This window comes from Prosopis cineraria, unplaced genomic scaffold (assembly GCF_029017545.1).
Source record: "Prosopis cineraria cultivar Desert tree isolate PC_DT_omini unplaced genomic scaffold, ASM2901754v1 PC1, whole genome shotgun sequence".
In the NCBI taxonomy this organism is placed as follows: domain Eukaryota; kingdom Viridiplantae; phylum Streptophyta; class Magnoliopsida; order Fabales; family Fabaceae; genus Prosopis; species Prosopis cineraria.
Window position 1 is genome coordinate 40,507,723 of NW_026555332.1, and position 16,186 is coordinate 40,523,908.

At 30.1% G+C, this 16,186-nt stretch overlaps 1 protein-coding gene across 1 annotated transcript; it reads right to left on the reverse strand.

Annotated features, from left to right (window-relative positions):
* Positions 1–11,261: 11,261 nt before the first annotated feature.
* LOC129309644 (aldehyde dehydrogenase family 2 member C4-like) lies at positions 11,262–15,986 on the reverse strand. The gene is made up of 9 exons (XM_054951303.1): positions 15,827–15,986; positions 15,554–15,696; positions 13,297–13,677; positions 13,098–13,187; positions 12,818–12,991; positions 12,579–12,716; positions 12,304–12,441; positions 12,153–12,214; positions 11,262–12,057 (listed from the first exon to the last, which is right to left on the reverse strand). Exons 1-9 carry the CDS (start codon positions 15,930–15,932, stop codon positions 11,784–11,786), a joined length of 1,506 nt encoding a protein of 501 aa, XP_054807278.1. The 5' UTR covers positions 15,933–15,986; the 3' UTR covers positions 11,262–11,783.
* Between the last annotated feature and the right edge of the window lie 200 nt (positions 15,987–16,186).

Sequence of the window (16,186 nt, forward strand, 5' to 3'; positions counted from 1 at the left end):
AATAACTTATAAAACGAATTATGTTGTGCTTTTTAAAAGGTGCCTCATATGCACAACCAGAGGTAGCATTTGTTTTATCTATGTTTCTCCCCCACAAAAAATACCACCAGCTTTGCTTGCATAATATATTTTTTAAAATTAATTATATCATATTTTGTGAATTTTTAATTAAAAATACTGTCGTAAATAAAAATATCGTCTTCAGGTAAAAACATACTTCATTTTAGCATAACTTTGTCATTCCAATGTTTAGCGGGAGGGAGGTTATCATATGAAACGAAGATTAAATAATGCAGTATTTTTATCATTTAGCTTACTGAGAATTAAAGCAAGAATTAACGACCAATCTTTCTTCATCCCTAGAATGGAGACGTTAACGCCTGTTTGATTAAGTTGGAACTTTTGTAAAATGCTATTTTGTAATATAATTTTTAAATTCATTTTTTAGAGTAATCCAAATAAACACTTGTTTGATAATACTAATTTAAAAATATTTTTAGAGGATGAGATAGCTTCGTGCATCTTAAAGTTTCCCTCACCTTATTTTGAATGTCACCAGAGTTACATCCTATTTTTAAAATAGATAAATATAATTTGAAAACAACTAAATGAACAAGTGTTTTTGTTTTAAGAATTTCAAAAAACGGCTTTAAAAATAGAAATAAAAGGGGCTGTAAATTTAAGTTCCTGGATCAGTGGTTGTCTTTTAGGCTGAAACGTGGACTCTTTGGGAAGGTAATACTCCCTCCTGTCTAAAATATAAAATATTTTTAACTATAATTTAAAAATCAAAAAAATTTAATTATATTCTTATTTTCAGTTAAAAATGTTATAAGTTTTTGTTATCCTTTTCTCCAACTATTAATAATAAATTAAATGAAAAAGATAATAATTTTTAATAAAGAATTATAACATGAGAAAGCATGATCCTCCTTATAGACCAATAAGATTTTAGCTATTATGAAGGGTGAGAAAAATGTAATAAATATTACACAACAAATCAAGTTAATAAATATAAGGTTAAAATAGAAAAAAATTAAAATCTACCAAATGTCTTATATTTTAAATTAAGATGAGTTGAAAAAAAATATCTTATAATTTAAATACGAGGGAGTAAAGCAGAGGACAGGAGGAAGAAAGGAGAGGAGGATAGGGAGAAGGACTTTTGAGGTAATGGAGAAACCCAAACGTAACTTCAACTGAGTTTGTTTTTTTCCAAGAAGATTAAAAGAAAGTTCTCCATAGCATGGATGCCAGTACGCCATCTCTCACTGTCATAGCCAAACTATTGGTTTCAATAAACCTCTTTAATCTATCGCACAAGCAATGTGAGCTAACACTATCATTGATATTGGGCATGGCAAACACAATATTGTTCAGTGTTATAAAATATTTTTTTAAAATATCTTGTTTAATAATATAAATTATTTTAGTTTTTCATTGTGTAATTAATACAATTTTTTTAAAAAAAAATGTCTTTAATAGGAGTGTAATTAATAAAATTTTGTAAGAGAGAGAGAGTAAAGTCACAAAGTGCTTGTACGAATGAACATGCCAGCTCAGCGAGAGATGAGCGTAGAAGAGAGGGGAGAGAGGAGTTTGAAGATGATGGTGCAGCCAGCAGCCAAGGAAGAGCCAACCTTGGTGAAGAACATAGCGGTGGGGAGGCTCCAGGGAATGATGCGACCCACCAGAGAACAGGCATGGAACTCTCTCGACATCTTCAATACCTGGCCATGGAGTTTATCTGCAGCACCAGCATAGCAGCGCAGTATATTTACTGCACAAGGAATCTCAAAATTCCTTAAGCCTATCGCATCCAGTGCTGCTACTTCCTCTGCATTTTGGTCTTTTAACTCTCTGCCCATTTCATCAACACTCTTCCTCTTTCCTCAATATCCCCGCCCCTTCACAAGTTTTACTTTATTAATAATGTCTTCTGAATTTCAATCGGGGGATATAAAATTTCAAATAACTTCAACTAATTTATATCAGGTACTGTATAAAAATAATGTGAATTATTCCAAATTTTAGTTTGTATTTTTTTTTAAAAAAAATAGCTTTATAATCCGATAGTTCAAAGCTTCCCATTAAAATATTCAGATTTCATAGTTTTTAATAATTTGATAGGATCAATTTTGCAGGCCACTATGGCGAAGAGGATCCTCTCCAAATTTTGGACCATCATTTATACTCTTTCCAATAATACCAACATAAAAAGTAACAACTCATCTAATTTTTAATCCAGCTGTCAGCCTACCAATTTGTATAATTTTATTATTTTTCAGAGAAAATAAAGCGATTTTTTGTCCAACTCTTTCTCTCCCACCTTCCCAAGGTTTCCTCACTCTTCTGTTCACCGCATTCAGGGAGGACTTGGCTTTTCTCCCATGAGAGAAGTTTCCTCTGCCTCAGGCTTAATTTAATCATTTAAATTTAATTTTTAATTTTTTAATTTTTTATTTATATTTTTAAAATAAAAATATATATAAAATTGTAAATTTTTTTAATAAATATATTTATCAATCTGATAGTCCAAATTTAATATAAATGATCTAAAATTAATATTAAATTTTTTAATAAATTTATTGTTCAGTTCAGAATATATTTATACTGTTTAAAATATATTTAAAAAGTTAATTTAAATTTTTTATATTAAATTTAGAGTATTTATATTAAATACGAACTGTTAGATTGATTAGTATATTTATTAAAAAAATTTATAATTTTATATATTTTAAATTTAAAAATATAAATAAAAAATAAAAATAAAACTATTAAATTTGGACCGCTCAGATTAAATCTGAACAATCTAAATTTTTTTCTGCCTTAAAAGGAGAGGCAGAGAAGGCTTCTCTCGAAGGAGATAAGCCGACTCCATTCAGGGAACACTTGGGAAAAAAAGAAGAGACGCATACCATAAAGGAGGAGAGAGAAGTGAGTAAAAAAAAAGGGAAAAGTTGTAGTAAAAGAAAGGAGCTTTTACCCAAATAACTCATGTTATAAGATCAAATAAAAAAAACATATTTTTCTTAAATTTTAGAAATAACCGTTTTAGTATTTAGATTGTAATTAATTTATAAAATTTTCTTTTTTAATATTTGTTTTTTTTAAATATCAAAAGATTCAAAGCTCAAGAAATCTCTGAAATGAGAGAAACAAATGGGAGAGAAAAAATGAAACTTGACGCGAGAGAGACGAACGTGAGATAGCAGAGCAATGTGAGTAAGTCATAGTCATGACAACGAGAGACAAATGCGAGTTGAGATACATCGACAATACTCGATGAAACAGAACACACTAGCAGGAAAATGGAGCTATAGATTCATGAGTTTTTATTTTATTAATATAGATATTTGATTCTATGTGATAAGTTAAGAGTCCAAAATTTTTTATAGATTATGTTTGATATGTTTTGGGCAAATGATTATGTATTTTTAATATTATTAATTTATAATACTACATCATTGATATACGATTATATATCAATTATAAATAAATTTATGCTTGATTGTCTAGTTATATTGATCTATAATAGTATATCGATGATATACTATTATATATTACTGATATATAAGCCATATCAATAAAAACTTATCAATTTGTTTATAATTGATATACAGCTGTATATCAATGATATAGTATCACATATCGGTAATAGAGTTTTCTCTTCAATGTCTAATGTCCTCTGCGTAAAATCTGGAAAAAACAGAGAAGGAGATAGAAGAAAAACTCTGTGATGAAAATGGTGATCCAGGCAAATCATATCAAAAATTTTGATGAAAAAAATACTGTACGAAAGATGAACATGATGATCCAAGAAAATTAGATCAAAAAATATGATAAAAAAATATTCAGAGATGATAAATTAAAGAGAGAGCACGCACAATATAATTTTTGATAATATAAATAAAAGATCCAGTCAAAGATGATAAAAATTATTAGTTACATCATACTCCCTCCATTAAAAAATGTAAGGCATTTTTTAAGGAGTTGAATGTTAAAAAATATAAGGCATTTTTAATCTTTTGAGGTGTAATCATTACCTTTTTTTTTTTCAAAAGTACTCCTATTAATAGTGACTTTATATTTATTATAGGGTGTTTAATAGGGATAAGTATAGAAAGATAAGGTAAGTTTAAAAGTAGTTAACTATTTTATTAAGGGTGAGATTTGGTTAAAAATACTTTACATTTTTAAACGGAGGGAGTATATATTTTATTTTAATAATAAATTTATTTTTAGGATTAAAAAAACATGTTTAATTGATTTTATGAATGAATCATATTCTAAAATATTGAAACACCTCATTTATAATTGATGAAAGTTGTATTTTTTTAGGTCATTGAATTAATTTTCTCTAAAAAAAAGAGTCGGATTAAATTATTAAATTATTAAACTAATATAAATTAAAAGGATGAGAGATTGGCTTAGCAGCTTCGAATAAGATGTTTAGTCAGATGTCATATTTCTCTTAAAATGAAAAGCTGGTTAGCTATGCCTTATAATTAAATTGCTATGGAGTATTATTCTGTTTTTATTTATAAGAGAAACTATCAATTTTTATTTATTTTTTTATATAAGCAAAACCGGATATTTCAATAAACATTTATTATACATTTTTTAAATTACCCATCATAATTTACATTAACGAAAAATAATTAATGTATGTATATGTTAATTAATATAGGACATTTTAATCTACTTTTTTATTTTTAAACATAATTATTATAATTAATTAATTTTTTAAACTGCGTGATATAGTTTGCTTGGGAGTACATGGGTCTCATTAGGAAGTACATTCATGTTGAAATTGAGTTTACTTCCCCGAGCTTGTGTTGTGCATTACATCTTAATTTTAGGAATAATGTTGTTGAGTTTGAAGGGCAGAGAAAGAGAGAAGGAGCTAACAGGAGGCCAGGGGCAGGAGTCGAAGAAGGCATGACCGGCGGCGTTGACGGCGAGATCAATGTCGTCTTTGGTGCCTTGGGCGATGGTGGTGATCGCATTCCCTGTTCCCGGATTGATCGTCTCGAACGCCTTCCCTGTGTTTCACCCCAGGCAAGAACTTAGCCAGTTCCACTCAAGATTTTGACCAGGAAGAAAAGAAATTCAATACCAGAAACGAAATCCAAGAAATTGCCGTCAATGAAGGGCCGCGTGAACTTGACCGTGACGGAGTGGCCATTGCATAGAGGAGCCATATATGTGTGAATGTGAGTGAGACACCAAAAAAGGCAAGGCCAGCTTCAGGGGAATGTGTAGCATCTCTTTTGTGGTATTGTTTCATATGGTCTGACGTCTGAGGGAATCATATCCCCAGGAGGCCTGGCTTATATGAAATAAAAGAGACGTTGTATGTATACGAATCTGGCCTTCTTTGCAAGATGAGGTCCAAGTTTTTCAGGCCAACGCAACAGGCGAATAAAAGTGTCTTTTACGGTTGATAGCAGAGTTTAATTAGTTGTATATTTTAGACATTTAGTTTTAAAGTAAAAAAAAAATTAAAACTCAGTTACAAAATATGGGAAATCAATTGTAAAATTTTTTCATAATTTATAATTTTTATTTTAAATTTAAAATTTATTTGCAACTGCTTCTGTTAACATTTACTGTTGAGTTCCAAATATCTAAAATGTTTAAAAAACTGACGTTGGGTTAAAAATTAATGCGTGCATATTTTATTTTACACAGAAACACACGCATCAAATACTTTCTCTAATCTTATTTATAAAGTAGGAAGAGAATTTTTTTTATTTTTATTTATAAATTATGTTATTAAATTTTTATTATAAATTTTTTCTTTTATCCTTCATTAAATGTTAGAGAAAAAATATATTATTAAAATATGTATATTTAATAAGGATAAAGTTAAAAATTTGTTAAATTTTAAGACATAATTAAGTTTTAAGATTTGTTTTATACTGATAAAATATATTAAAATTAATTTATAAATAGAATCAGGGCTATGATCTTTAGACCAGCTAAATATGATCTCCCAACTAATCTAATATAATATAGTTAAAAAGAAAATCAACAAAATATATTTTATCTACGCCCGAATTCGGCACGAAAAACATGGATGTAATGTATTCAAGTTGATGTTTCCGAATAAATATAATAATATATTCATTTGCATTCTTTTTTAGTTTGATATTTTATATGTAATATATTAACACACACAAATGCACAAATATTTTATGATATATATTTTTGAAAGAATTACATTCAAGTCTAATTTAATTATCATTGAACTTTATAGTACTTAATTTTTTTATGCGAAAATGTAATTCTCTTTATATTTTTTCTCTTAAAACTTAGCCATTAAATATTAGATGTGGCAGTCCTCTCAAAGCTTCTCAGACTTTATTTTGTCCCATTAAAAAATTTGAAGGATTCTATGTGTTACGGGAGAGAACAAAAAATTGTTGTTTTGATCCATAATTTAATAACTACTTTCATGAAGTTTAATATAAACATAATAAGACTTTTATTCTTTTATTTGCAAACTAGTGTTTTTACTTTTTAGGATTACAAAATAAGGACAGAAAGTGATGATATGTTTCACTGCAAGTTTTTTCTTTAAAAATTAATAAATTTCACTTATAAATTATGGAAGGAAAGTAGAAAATTTTCAAACCAATTCACTAAAAGCCAATTAATTTTTATTTGAGCTTAATTTAACTTTTTGATTATTTAATGTCATTCTTCCATATATGTATATATATAGTCATATGTAAAATATGAAAATTTAAATAAATAAATGCAAGATGGGTCGAATTAAGTTGAAGAAACTGTTTTCTAAATGTCCTTTTCATTGGCCTAAAAACTGTCCTTTTCCTCTTGGACTCATTAAGTCAATTTGTTCTTCCATATGCCAAAAACAATAGGACATGGAAATACAAACAAACGTGTCGAGATTGTAGAAGATACTGCACCACACCACAAGAAAATATGGTTGAAATTAATTACATTATCATGTGTTTCCAATGCTTGATTCCCTCGTCTTTTTATAATTAATGTATTACTAATTCAAAAAATTTTCATAAAAAAAAAAATTCTATCAACAGCAAAATGTTGACATTCACTCTACTTTGCCTTAATTTCAGGCACTTTTGTTCTATTTTTAAAACTTATACAAATTTATTTTAGAATTAATAATCACAAAACAAAAACATTCTTTCTAGTTTTGATATTTAATTCCTATCCATCCAATTGTTAATTTTTCTTTGTTTTAATGTGTTTTAATATTTTAAATATTTTAATTTTACAAACATATTTATTTAGTAAATATTTTGAAAATTTAAATACATAAATTGTCTAAAACAATATTTAAAATATATATACAAAAAATTAATAAAATAGGGATTTAATATAATGAGACGTAAATTATTCATTAAATTTTATGTTTATTTTTATCTAAATTTTATGAATTTTAACCTAATGTTTTAAAATTATTTACCTAAATATTTTCATACTTAATTATTTGAAGTTTCTTTAGTTAGAGAGAGTAGACAATTAGATTATAAGGAAAAATTAATAATTTTAAATTTTTAATATAGTTAAAAATAAAAACTAAGTATTTTAAAATATTTAACAAAATATTTCTAATGATATTAAAAATTGAACTAAAGTTTATGTTTTGAAAATAGTTCCGGGAGATCTTTGCAATTTTATCAAAATAGAGGGAAAGTGAGTATATTTTACATTAATTTGTTTGAACCGAAACTAGTGCATTAGGCCGAGAAGGATAATTCAATAAGTAGTTTAGCTAAGAATTATATGCGACCAATAGCGATCCGATTCCATGCACAAAAGTGGAACGGCGTATTTAGAAAGTCACACCCACTTTTCCCACCTCCTGGGTTTCTAGGTGCACTTACACTCCACGACAGGGTGCACCCATGGAAAATTCAAAGCGCGAATGGTTATCTTATCCACTCCTAGTGGCACCAAACTTGATTTCAAAAAGAATACATTGTTGTCATTTTTTTAATAAATAGACAATAAGTATATAATTGAAGGACTCTTGACACTCTACTAAACTTATACAAGATTTGTTCAGCTCAAAATACAAATTCAAACCTTGCATCACCCAACCTAAGCTACTTTTTTTGTACAAGCTCAGCTTTTTAGGTTAGTTTTGCATATGTATTTTCCTCTCGTCTTCATAGAGTACCCAATTATATGTATTTCATCATCAATACACTTTTCACGTTGGTTATACAAATAATCAATGTGAAAAGTCTTTTCCACACCAATTAAATGGAAAGGCAATTTTTCACTTCTCTCTCTCTCTCCCTTTTTTAAATTTTCTTTTAATAACTAAAATAAAAAACTTAAAATAATTATTGTTAGAAGTCCTTCTTACAATAGTGAAACCAACAACTATATTCATATTTAATAAAGTGGTCAAATAATAATTATCAGTGATTAATATAAAATCTTTAAGAAAACTTGAGTTAAATGATATCTTTTTTCTCATCACCAGAATGCTCTATAGAAAAAAAAAAAAATACTCACTCCATCTCTATATATAGGGCATTTTTCAAAAACTTATTTTATCTTTAAATATAAGAGGTGTTAAAATACTTTTGAGTAATTAAATAATTTTTTTTCTTGTTTTCGTAAAAGAGAAAAGATATTAATTGTGTGCTTTATCTACAACCATCATGATATTAATTGACATTATTAGGGTCAAAATTGAAAAATTACTATGCTTTAATAGAATTTAAACTAATAACAAACTTTTATTAGTATGCATGCATGAATTCGTTAAAAAACACCTTATATATATGGATGGAGGAAGTGCCCTTTAATCAATAGGTAAATTATTCATAATAACTTATCAAAATATACAATCGTATGTTGCAATCCAAATGCACACCTCGGAGAGTCAAATTTTGAATTGATATGTTTGAAGGATTCAAACTGCTATCATATAAGTCACACCTACTTGGTAAAATAAATAAGTTTTATTTACTTAAACAATGTTAGAAAATCCAACTCCGCGTACAATCAATTCAACTCTGGGAAATTCACTCCTCAGTTTTGAATCTGAGTGGGTAACTTGAAATAAAAGGGAAAGAAAGGCCTTCGTGCATATTAATATTTAAATGAATTCAATGGTTTTTGATCGGGCTTGGTCCCTCCTCCCATTAATATATGGAAGATTAACAGCCACCTCTATCAAGGGCCGTGACTTTGACTAATGATCTAGATAGTTTACCCATCAAGAGAATAAATTGATTTAAAAGGCTCAATATATATCAATAATGCCTAACTTCCATTTTTTTTTCCAATTAATCCATGTTGAATTTAGCACCATCCTTAATCGCCCCTTAATCATTTTTCTCTATCTTATTGTACCTTTATATATATATATATATATATATTCCTATATTGTACTTTTATTCTGACTAATAATGTTTCCCATTTTACATCAAGTTAATTCTATTTTATTTTCAATCTCCTAGCTAGATCACCTAGAAATGTACATATATATTAGATATTTAATTGTTGGCAAAAAAATAAGAAATTAAATTTTAAGTCAGAGCTTTTATTTTATTTACGTAATTCAATCAATATTTAAAAAATTATTCAAGATGATGAAAATCATGAAAGTTGATTATCTTAAAGATTTTGGAAAAATGATAATTAGGAATCTTATAAAAACATTAATGACATTTGAATATATCAAATTATTGAAATGTCATGGCAAGACTATAGTCTTTATTTATAATTAAAAATAAATAATTATTAAAATAACTAATTGAATGCGGCTTATAAATTTAAATGAAGTTAGTTGTGAATTTAAGTAACATTATTTGTAAATTAATGGATAGTGAACAGTGAATGGATAAATGGTTTTATAAATTTATGTACTATTGTCATTTATAAATTCAAAGATAGTCAATAGTGAATTTATAAAATTTTAGTTATAAATGAATAGATAGTGTCATAAATTTATGCAAATTGTGATTTAAGAATAATTAGTTGTGAATTTAAGAAATATAATGTTTTTGTGAATATATAGAACATTAGTTTTATAAATAGTCTTAATTATAGTTATTAGACTTTTGAGTTGACTTTACAAATTTAACATTTTTACATTTTCAACTTACAAAATTGTGTCAACTTACTCATAAACTCAAACTAAATATAAACTCAATTAAACTCGTGAGTTTACCTTCGAGTTTATCGTTTTTATATTTTTAACTTATAAAATCATGTCAACTAATTTATAAATTTAGACTAGATGTAAGTTTAGTTACACTTGTTAATCCCATCAATTTTTTTTAGTTGAGCGAGTTAACTATATACTATAAAGAATTTAGTTTATAAAATTTATAAAACCTGGTTCAAAGGAAAAAAAACCCTTGAAATGTAAAAACTAATATTAATAAAAAAAGAAAACAAAAATATCAAAAATAGGTTCCCCTATTTTAAAACTTTTATGTTATATATATAATAATTTATCAATGTAGATGAGTTTAATTTCAATAATTTATATTTGAATATATTTAAATTAAATTACAAGCATATTTTAATTGTTATTTATTAATAGAGGTAAACTCTTACGAATTTACGATCCAAGTTTGTGATACGAATTTACATTTTTCTCACGAGTTTACTTAAACTCATGAGTTTCACAACCTTAGTTTTAATTGTAAATTAATGATTTAGAAACCCTCTATTGTTTTTTGAATATCCATTTACAACTAGCTTTCCATATATTTACAAGTACTTTTTTTAAAAATTTACAAGTGATTTTCCTTAAATTCACAAGTAATGTATATTTATTCATAAAACTATCTATTAATTTATAATTGATTATCTATTCACTAGTAATTTTTCTCAAATTCACCAATACCAAATTTTTTTAAAATTTATGAGTGACCTTTTATTGATTATTTTAATAATTAGAAATAGAAATATTTTAATTGCAATTGAAGACCATGGTGCTTTTATGATACTTCAATTTTTTGAGGTTTTTAATTATCATTAATATCAAGATCTTTAATTGATTTTGACGATGCAAAGCCATGAAGGTGAAGACTTAGATCTTTTTATATAAAAATAAAAATTTGAACACTGTTGTAAATATAAATTGAATAAAAAAAATTGGATACAGTAAAAATATAATAGTTTCATTCATCTGCGTGCTGATATATTGTTGAAGTGGTTTTTCTTTCTTTCTTTCTTTTTGGGTTAAAGACATATTCAAGTGTTTTGTAAATTAAAAGAATCAACCATACATATGATATAATCATCATGGCTTTCTTATTAGGAACACAAAGACGCACATAGAAATTTTCATTTACAAGGCGCAACAGGATGCTGAGTTATTCATGAAACTCTATGAACCCTCGTAAATGAAAAGCCCCATAAGATATGGGCTAAAGGTCTTTAATGTACCCTTTTTTAATGTCCCTTGTAATGTCCTAATGTTTCAATTTTGTTTTTCATTTTTTCTAATCATTGGCTTTTACATAAAATAAGAGACATTTGGATATCTTGATGTCTCAAAATGGTGAAGATTTATATTTTTTATGATTTTTAAAGAAAAATATCACAAATATAACCTTTTATTTTTAAAAAATCATAGAAAATACAAATCTTTACCATTTTGGGATATTAAGATATCCAAATGTCTCTTATTTTATGTAAAAGTTAATGATTTAAATATAAATAAAAAACGAAATTGAGACGTTGAGACATTACAAGGAACATTAGAGAAGGGCACATTACAGGGTACTAGCCTATAAGATACATACTGGCACTTAGAGCCATGGAGAGTTGTAAATAGGAGTGATCACTGATTTAACTTGCAGGTACTTGTGAAGTGCTTCCAACCCAAAATCCTTCCCAAATCCGCTCATCTTGTACCCTCCAAAAGGAACATCATTCTCAAACGCAAAGTAGCAGTTGATCCATATGATTCCTGCCCTGATGGTTCTTGACACTGTATTTGCTATATCTATGTTCTTCGTCACTATGCCTGCTGCCAGCCCATATTTTGTATTGTTCGCACTCTTGATGGCTTCCTCTATCGTTCTGTTATGTGTGTATAGTCCACATTTCAATGTTCATCATTTTTATACAACTAATTAACACCATAAAAATATAGCGATAGGTACGTTATAACTTACTTGAACTTCATAAGTGCCATCACAGGTCCAAATATTTCATCCTGTGCTATAACCATGTCCTCCTATATATGGGATGAAAATTTGAGTCACTCTGCTTAACATCTCATACCTGATTTGAAGCTCTTATAAGGCCGAGTACTTGGGAACGTACCTTAACATTAGTGAACACCGTAGGTTCAATGTAGTATCCCTTGTTGCCCGCCACTTTACCCCCAGTCAATAGGGTGGCTCCTTCTCTCTTTCCTTGCTCTATGTATGATAAAATCTTCTCAAATTGCCTCTTGTCAACCTATACAGTAGTTTCATAAAAAATCCCTGTCAACAAGCCTGTATTTGTATAGGAGGATAATCACTCCATGTGTGTGTGTGTTTCGTATCTATACAGATACTGTATTTACATATTTATGAATGAACTAGCTTAATTACCTGAGGACCCTGCTGAGCTTGAGGATCAAAAGGGTCTCCAACCACCCAAGCTTTTGCCTTCTCCACCAACTTCTTCTCGAATTCCTCATATATCCCCTCTTGTACAAACACACGAGAGCCTGCAGCGCAGACTTCTCCCTGCAGAAACCACAACCCAAGATATACGGTAGGGTCACTTAGCTTGCAGCTATAATTACCACTTATTGAAGGAATATGATGAATCTGGAAGGCAATTTGACCTTGTTAAAAAGGATTCCTATGAGTGCAAGCTCTGCAGCTTTGTCCACATCGGCATCATCAAATATAATGAGGGGCGATTTGCCTCCTAGTTCAAGCGAAACTTGTTTCAAATTACTCTTAGCGGCGGCCTGCATCACTACCCGTCCTGTTTGTGTGGAACCAGTAAAGCTAACCTAGAACAAAAACACCAACAAAAGCAAGTTCAGTTGTAAGCCCTCTTCAGTCCTCAATCTGAATTGATCTTTTAAAATACTCCCAAATACTTGAAATGCCAGTTACCTTATCAATGTCCATGTGAGAGCTTATAGCAGCACCAGCAACGGGCCCAAAGCCAGGTACTACATTAAGCACACCATCCGGTATTCCAGCCTGTCATCAAAACAAACCATCTTACCAGAACAGTATGAATGCGTTGATCATATACACAAGACAAGCTCAGAGAAGAGGGAAGGTAATACGGTTTGCGATGGGAAAATACCAGCTTAGCAAGATGAGCGTAGAAGAGAGCAGAGAGAGGAGTTTGCTCGGCGGGTTTGACGACCATGGTGCAGCCGGCGGCCAAAGAAGGGCTAACCTTGATGAAGAACATGGTACTGGGGAAGTTCCAGGGAATGATGTGGCCCACCACACCAATGGGTTCGAGCAGAGTGTAAGCCTGGAAATTGCCTGACATCTTCAAAACCTCTCCATGGATTTTATCAGCAGCACCAGCATAGTAACGCAGTATATTCACCACTGAAGGGATCTCCATCTTACACCACTGGTACAGCTTTCCCGCGTCCATGGCATCTATTGCTGCCAGTTCTTCAACATGTTGTTCTATCAAATCTGCCCATTTCATCAATATTCTTCCTCTCTCCTGAATATTCCAGCACCATTGCACACACGATTTACTTTTAAGTACGTAACAGCAACAAAGACAACATAACCCATCGACATCTTTTATTTGATTTTCTTAGAACGCACTCACATCATGTGTTCTTATAAAGAATGCCTTCGTTGTTTGATACATGTGCACCGTTCATATAACAGACATTCAATAGCTGAATTTCAATAATTTTTTAAAGAACAAATAGAGGTTTGCCTTGACTGGGTTTTAGAGTCAAGATGTGCGTGGGTGTGCACACACCACGGGGATGCTCAAATTTTTTTTTTGGGTAATAGTGCCCAAACAAAATTGCGTTAAGATCTCTTCTGACGTGTTGAGCCGATAATATTTAGGCTTGGATGTATCTGGGCTCAAGGGTTTATGTTCCTAATTAATATGGGAATCAGGATCGAGAAATTCAAAAAATATCCATACATGTTCTATTTCTTAAAACAACAAAAGTTAACATTTAAAAAACCTCAAGTCTAAATTTAAACTTATCTAAAACTTATATTTTTTCCTGACAATGCTAGGATGACAAGGACTCATGATGTGACTGAAATTTTTTTTGTAATATTTCTTGGTGATAACGAGTATATCAGTAAATGTGTGTAAAGCGTTGAATTATTCAAACATAATAAGAAGCCAGAACGTAGCCGGATTGATCTTGTAAAACATAAAAATCAACGACAACACATGCAATCACGCGAGTCGGAACGCTCCAAGAGAAATACAAAAGTATGGATGTTTACTAATAAATGTAAGTTGACTCCATGAATTCGTTCCATTTCTAGTGTCCTACTTGGCTACTTGCGAGCAATGACGCAGGGCGGTGTTTTATATGTCTTGATTGCTGAGTCTGAGCTGTTGCTTTTCTATCTCAAGTTGGCGCGTCCCATTAAACATTAATTTTAATTATTCTTTTAATCAACCAATTTCCTGCTTTATAAATCGGCTTTACCGCCCCCTCTGCGTCAGGATCAACAATAATACATCGCCTCCGTTTACTATGCAAAAAATGGATTTCATGGCTGTCTATATTATACGTCAACCGTCTAGACTTATTTTTATTTTAGCTTTTATTATTATTATTTGGAAAATCAAAATGAAGAGTTTGAAACTTAGACGGTTGACGGCAACGGATTAGGATGCATGTGGGCGGCCAAATTCCAAATTCCAAATTACAAAAAATTGTATGGGGGGGCTAGAATTAACTTTCTTTTTATTTATTTACCAGAAAAGTTGAGAAGTGCCTCCAGATTTTGACTATTGACTTAGTAAAAATACCAGTGAACTTATTTCGAAGAACGGAGAGTCCATCACATGTTTTCTCGGAAAAAATAAAAAATAAAAACGATGTACCAATGCAGAGAAGTAGTATAAAAACACACACACACACACACACACTAAGGGAGAGAATCTAACAGCTGTAATTATAAATATTAGGGTTATATTCCTATGGTTTTTATATAATTCATTTTTAACTAAAACATATGAACTAACTAAGAAGAAAGAAACAGCTAGGTAGTTAAGAAATCTTTCTCAACGTTACTTTTATTAATTCATCCGTTATTAATTATATTTTAAGAAGTAGCAGATAAGTAATTTTGACATATTAGTAAAGGTATTTTGGATAAAAAGTTATTTATTACTACTTCACAAAATGCCTTATAGTTTAGAGTATAAATATGCCTTATATTATGAACGAAGGACGTATTTGTGGAACATAATAAATGTAGAATTTAATTGAAGAATTTAATAAACTTATGACGTTGTTGTTCTTATTAAAAAAAACATATATATTAACGGAATAAAAAGGAGGAGGAGGAGGAGGAGTAGCGTAGACGGTAGAGGGAGAGAAACATACAGAGCCGGACATGCGAGGCCAGGGACCAGAGTCAAAGGCGTGACGGGCAGCTTGAACGGCGACATCAACATCATCGTTGTTGCCCTGGGCGATCCTTGCAATCACATCCCCCGTTCTCGGATCAATCGTCTCGAACGTCTTCCCTGTTTCATCATCATCACCCACAAATCTTGAGACCAGTAACAGCTACGGTGGTGGTCGTGCTTGAGATCAGTGTGAGTCAGGAATAAATTTAGAGGGATGAACGAAAACCGGGGAAAGAGTGTAACAAACCTGAAACAGACTCAACAAATTGCCCGTTGATGAAGAGCTGCGTGAACTTGATCTTGATGGACGCAGGATCTGGGTTTGGGTCGTGGCCGTTCGAGAGAGAAGCCATGAGAGGGATGGAGCTGAGGCAGGTGACTTTTGATGTTAATTAATGAGAGTTTGAGGGAAAAATGATAGGATGATAATGCAGTATATATAGACAAAGACGAGAAGCAATGAATGACGAGAGGCGTTGAAATATGGGAGCGAGTGAGATATATATTGAAAATTGGTATTTACTCATTTTCCATCCCTTTCGGTTATATTTGTCATTTTCCCTGCTGCTCCTGCCACCTATCAATGTTGCAAGAACCGGATCATCCA

What these genes read in the sequence shown, in the direction of transcription:
- LOC129309644 (XM_054951303.1), bottom strand. Translation starts at nt 15,932, where the DNA reads ATGGCTTCTCTCTCGAACGGCCACGACCCAAACCCAGATCCTGCGTCC. An exon ending in ACGCTCATCTTGCTAAGCTG is followed by an intron (nt 13,188 to 13,296) that starts GTATTTTCCCAT and finishes TTTTGATGACAG; the next exon opens with GCTGGAATACCGGATGGTGT. An exon ending in CTCACATGGACATTGATAAG is followed by an intron (nt 12,992 to 13,097) that starts GTAACTGGCATT and finishes TTTTTGTTCTAG; the next exon opens with GTTAGCTTTACTGGTTCCAC.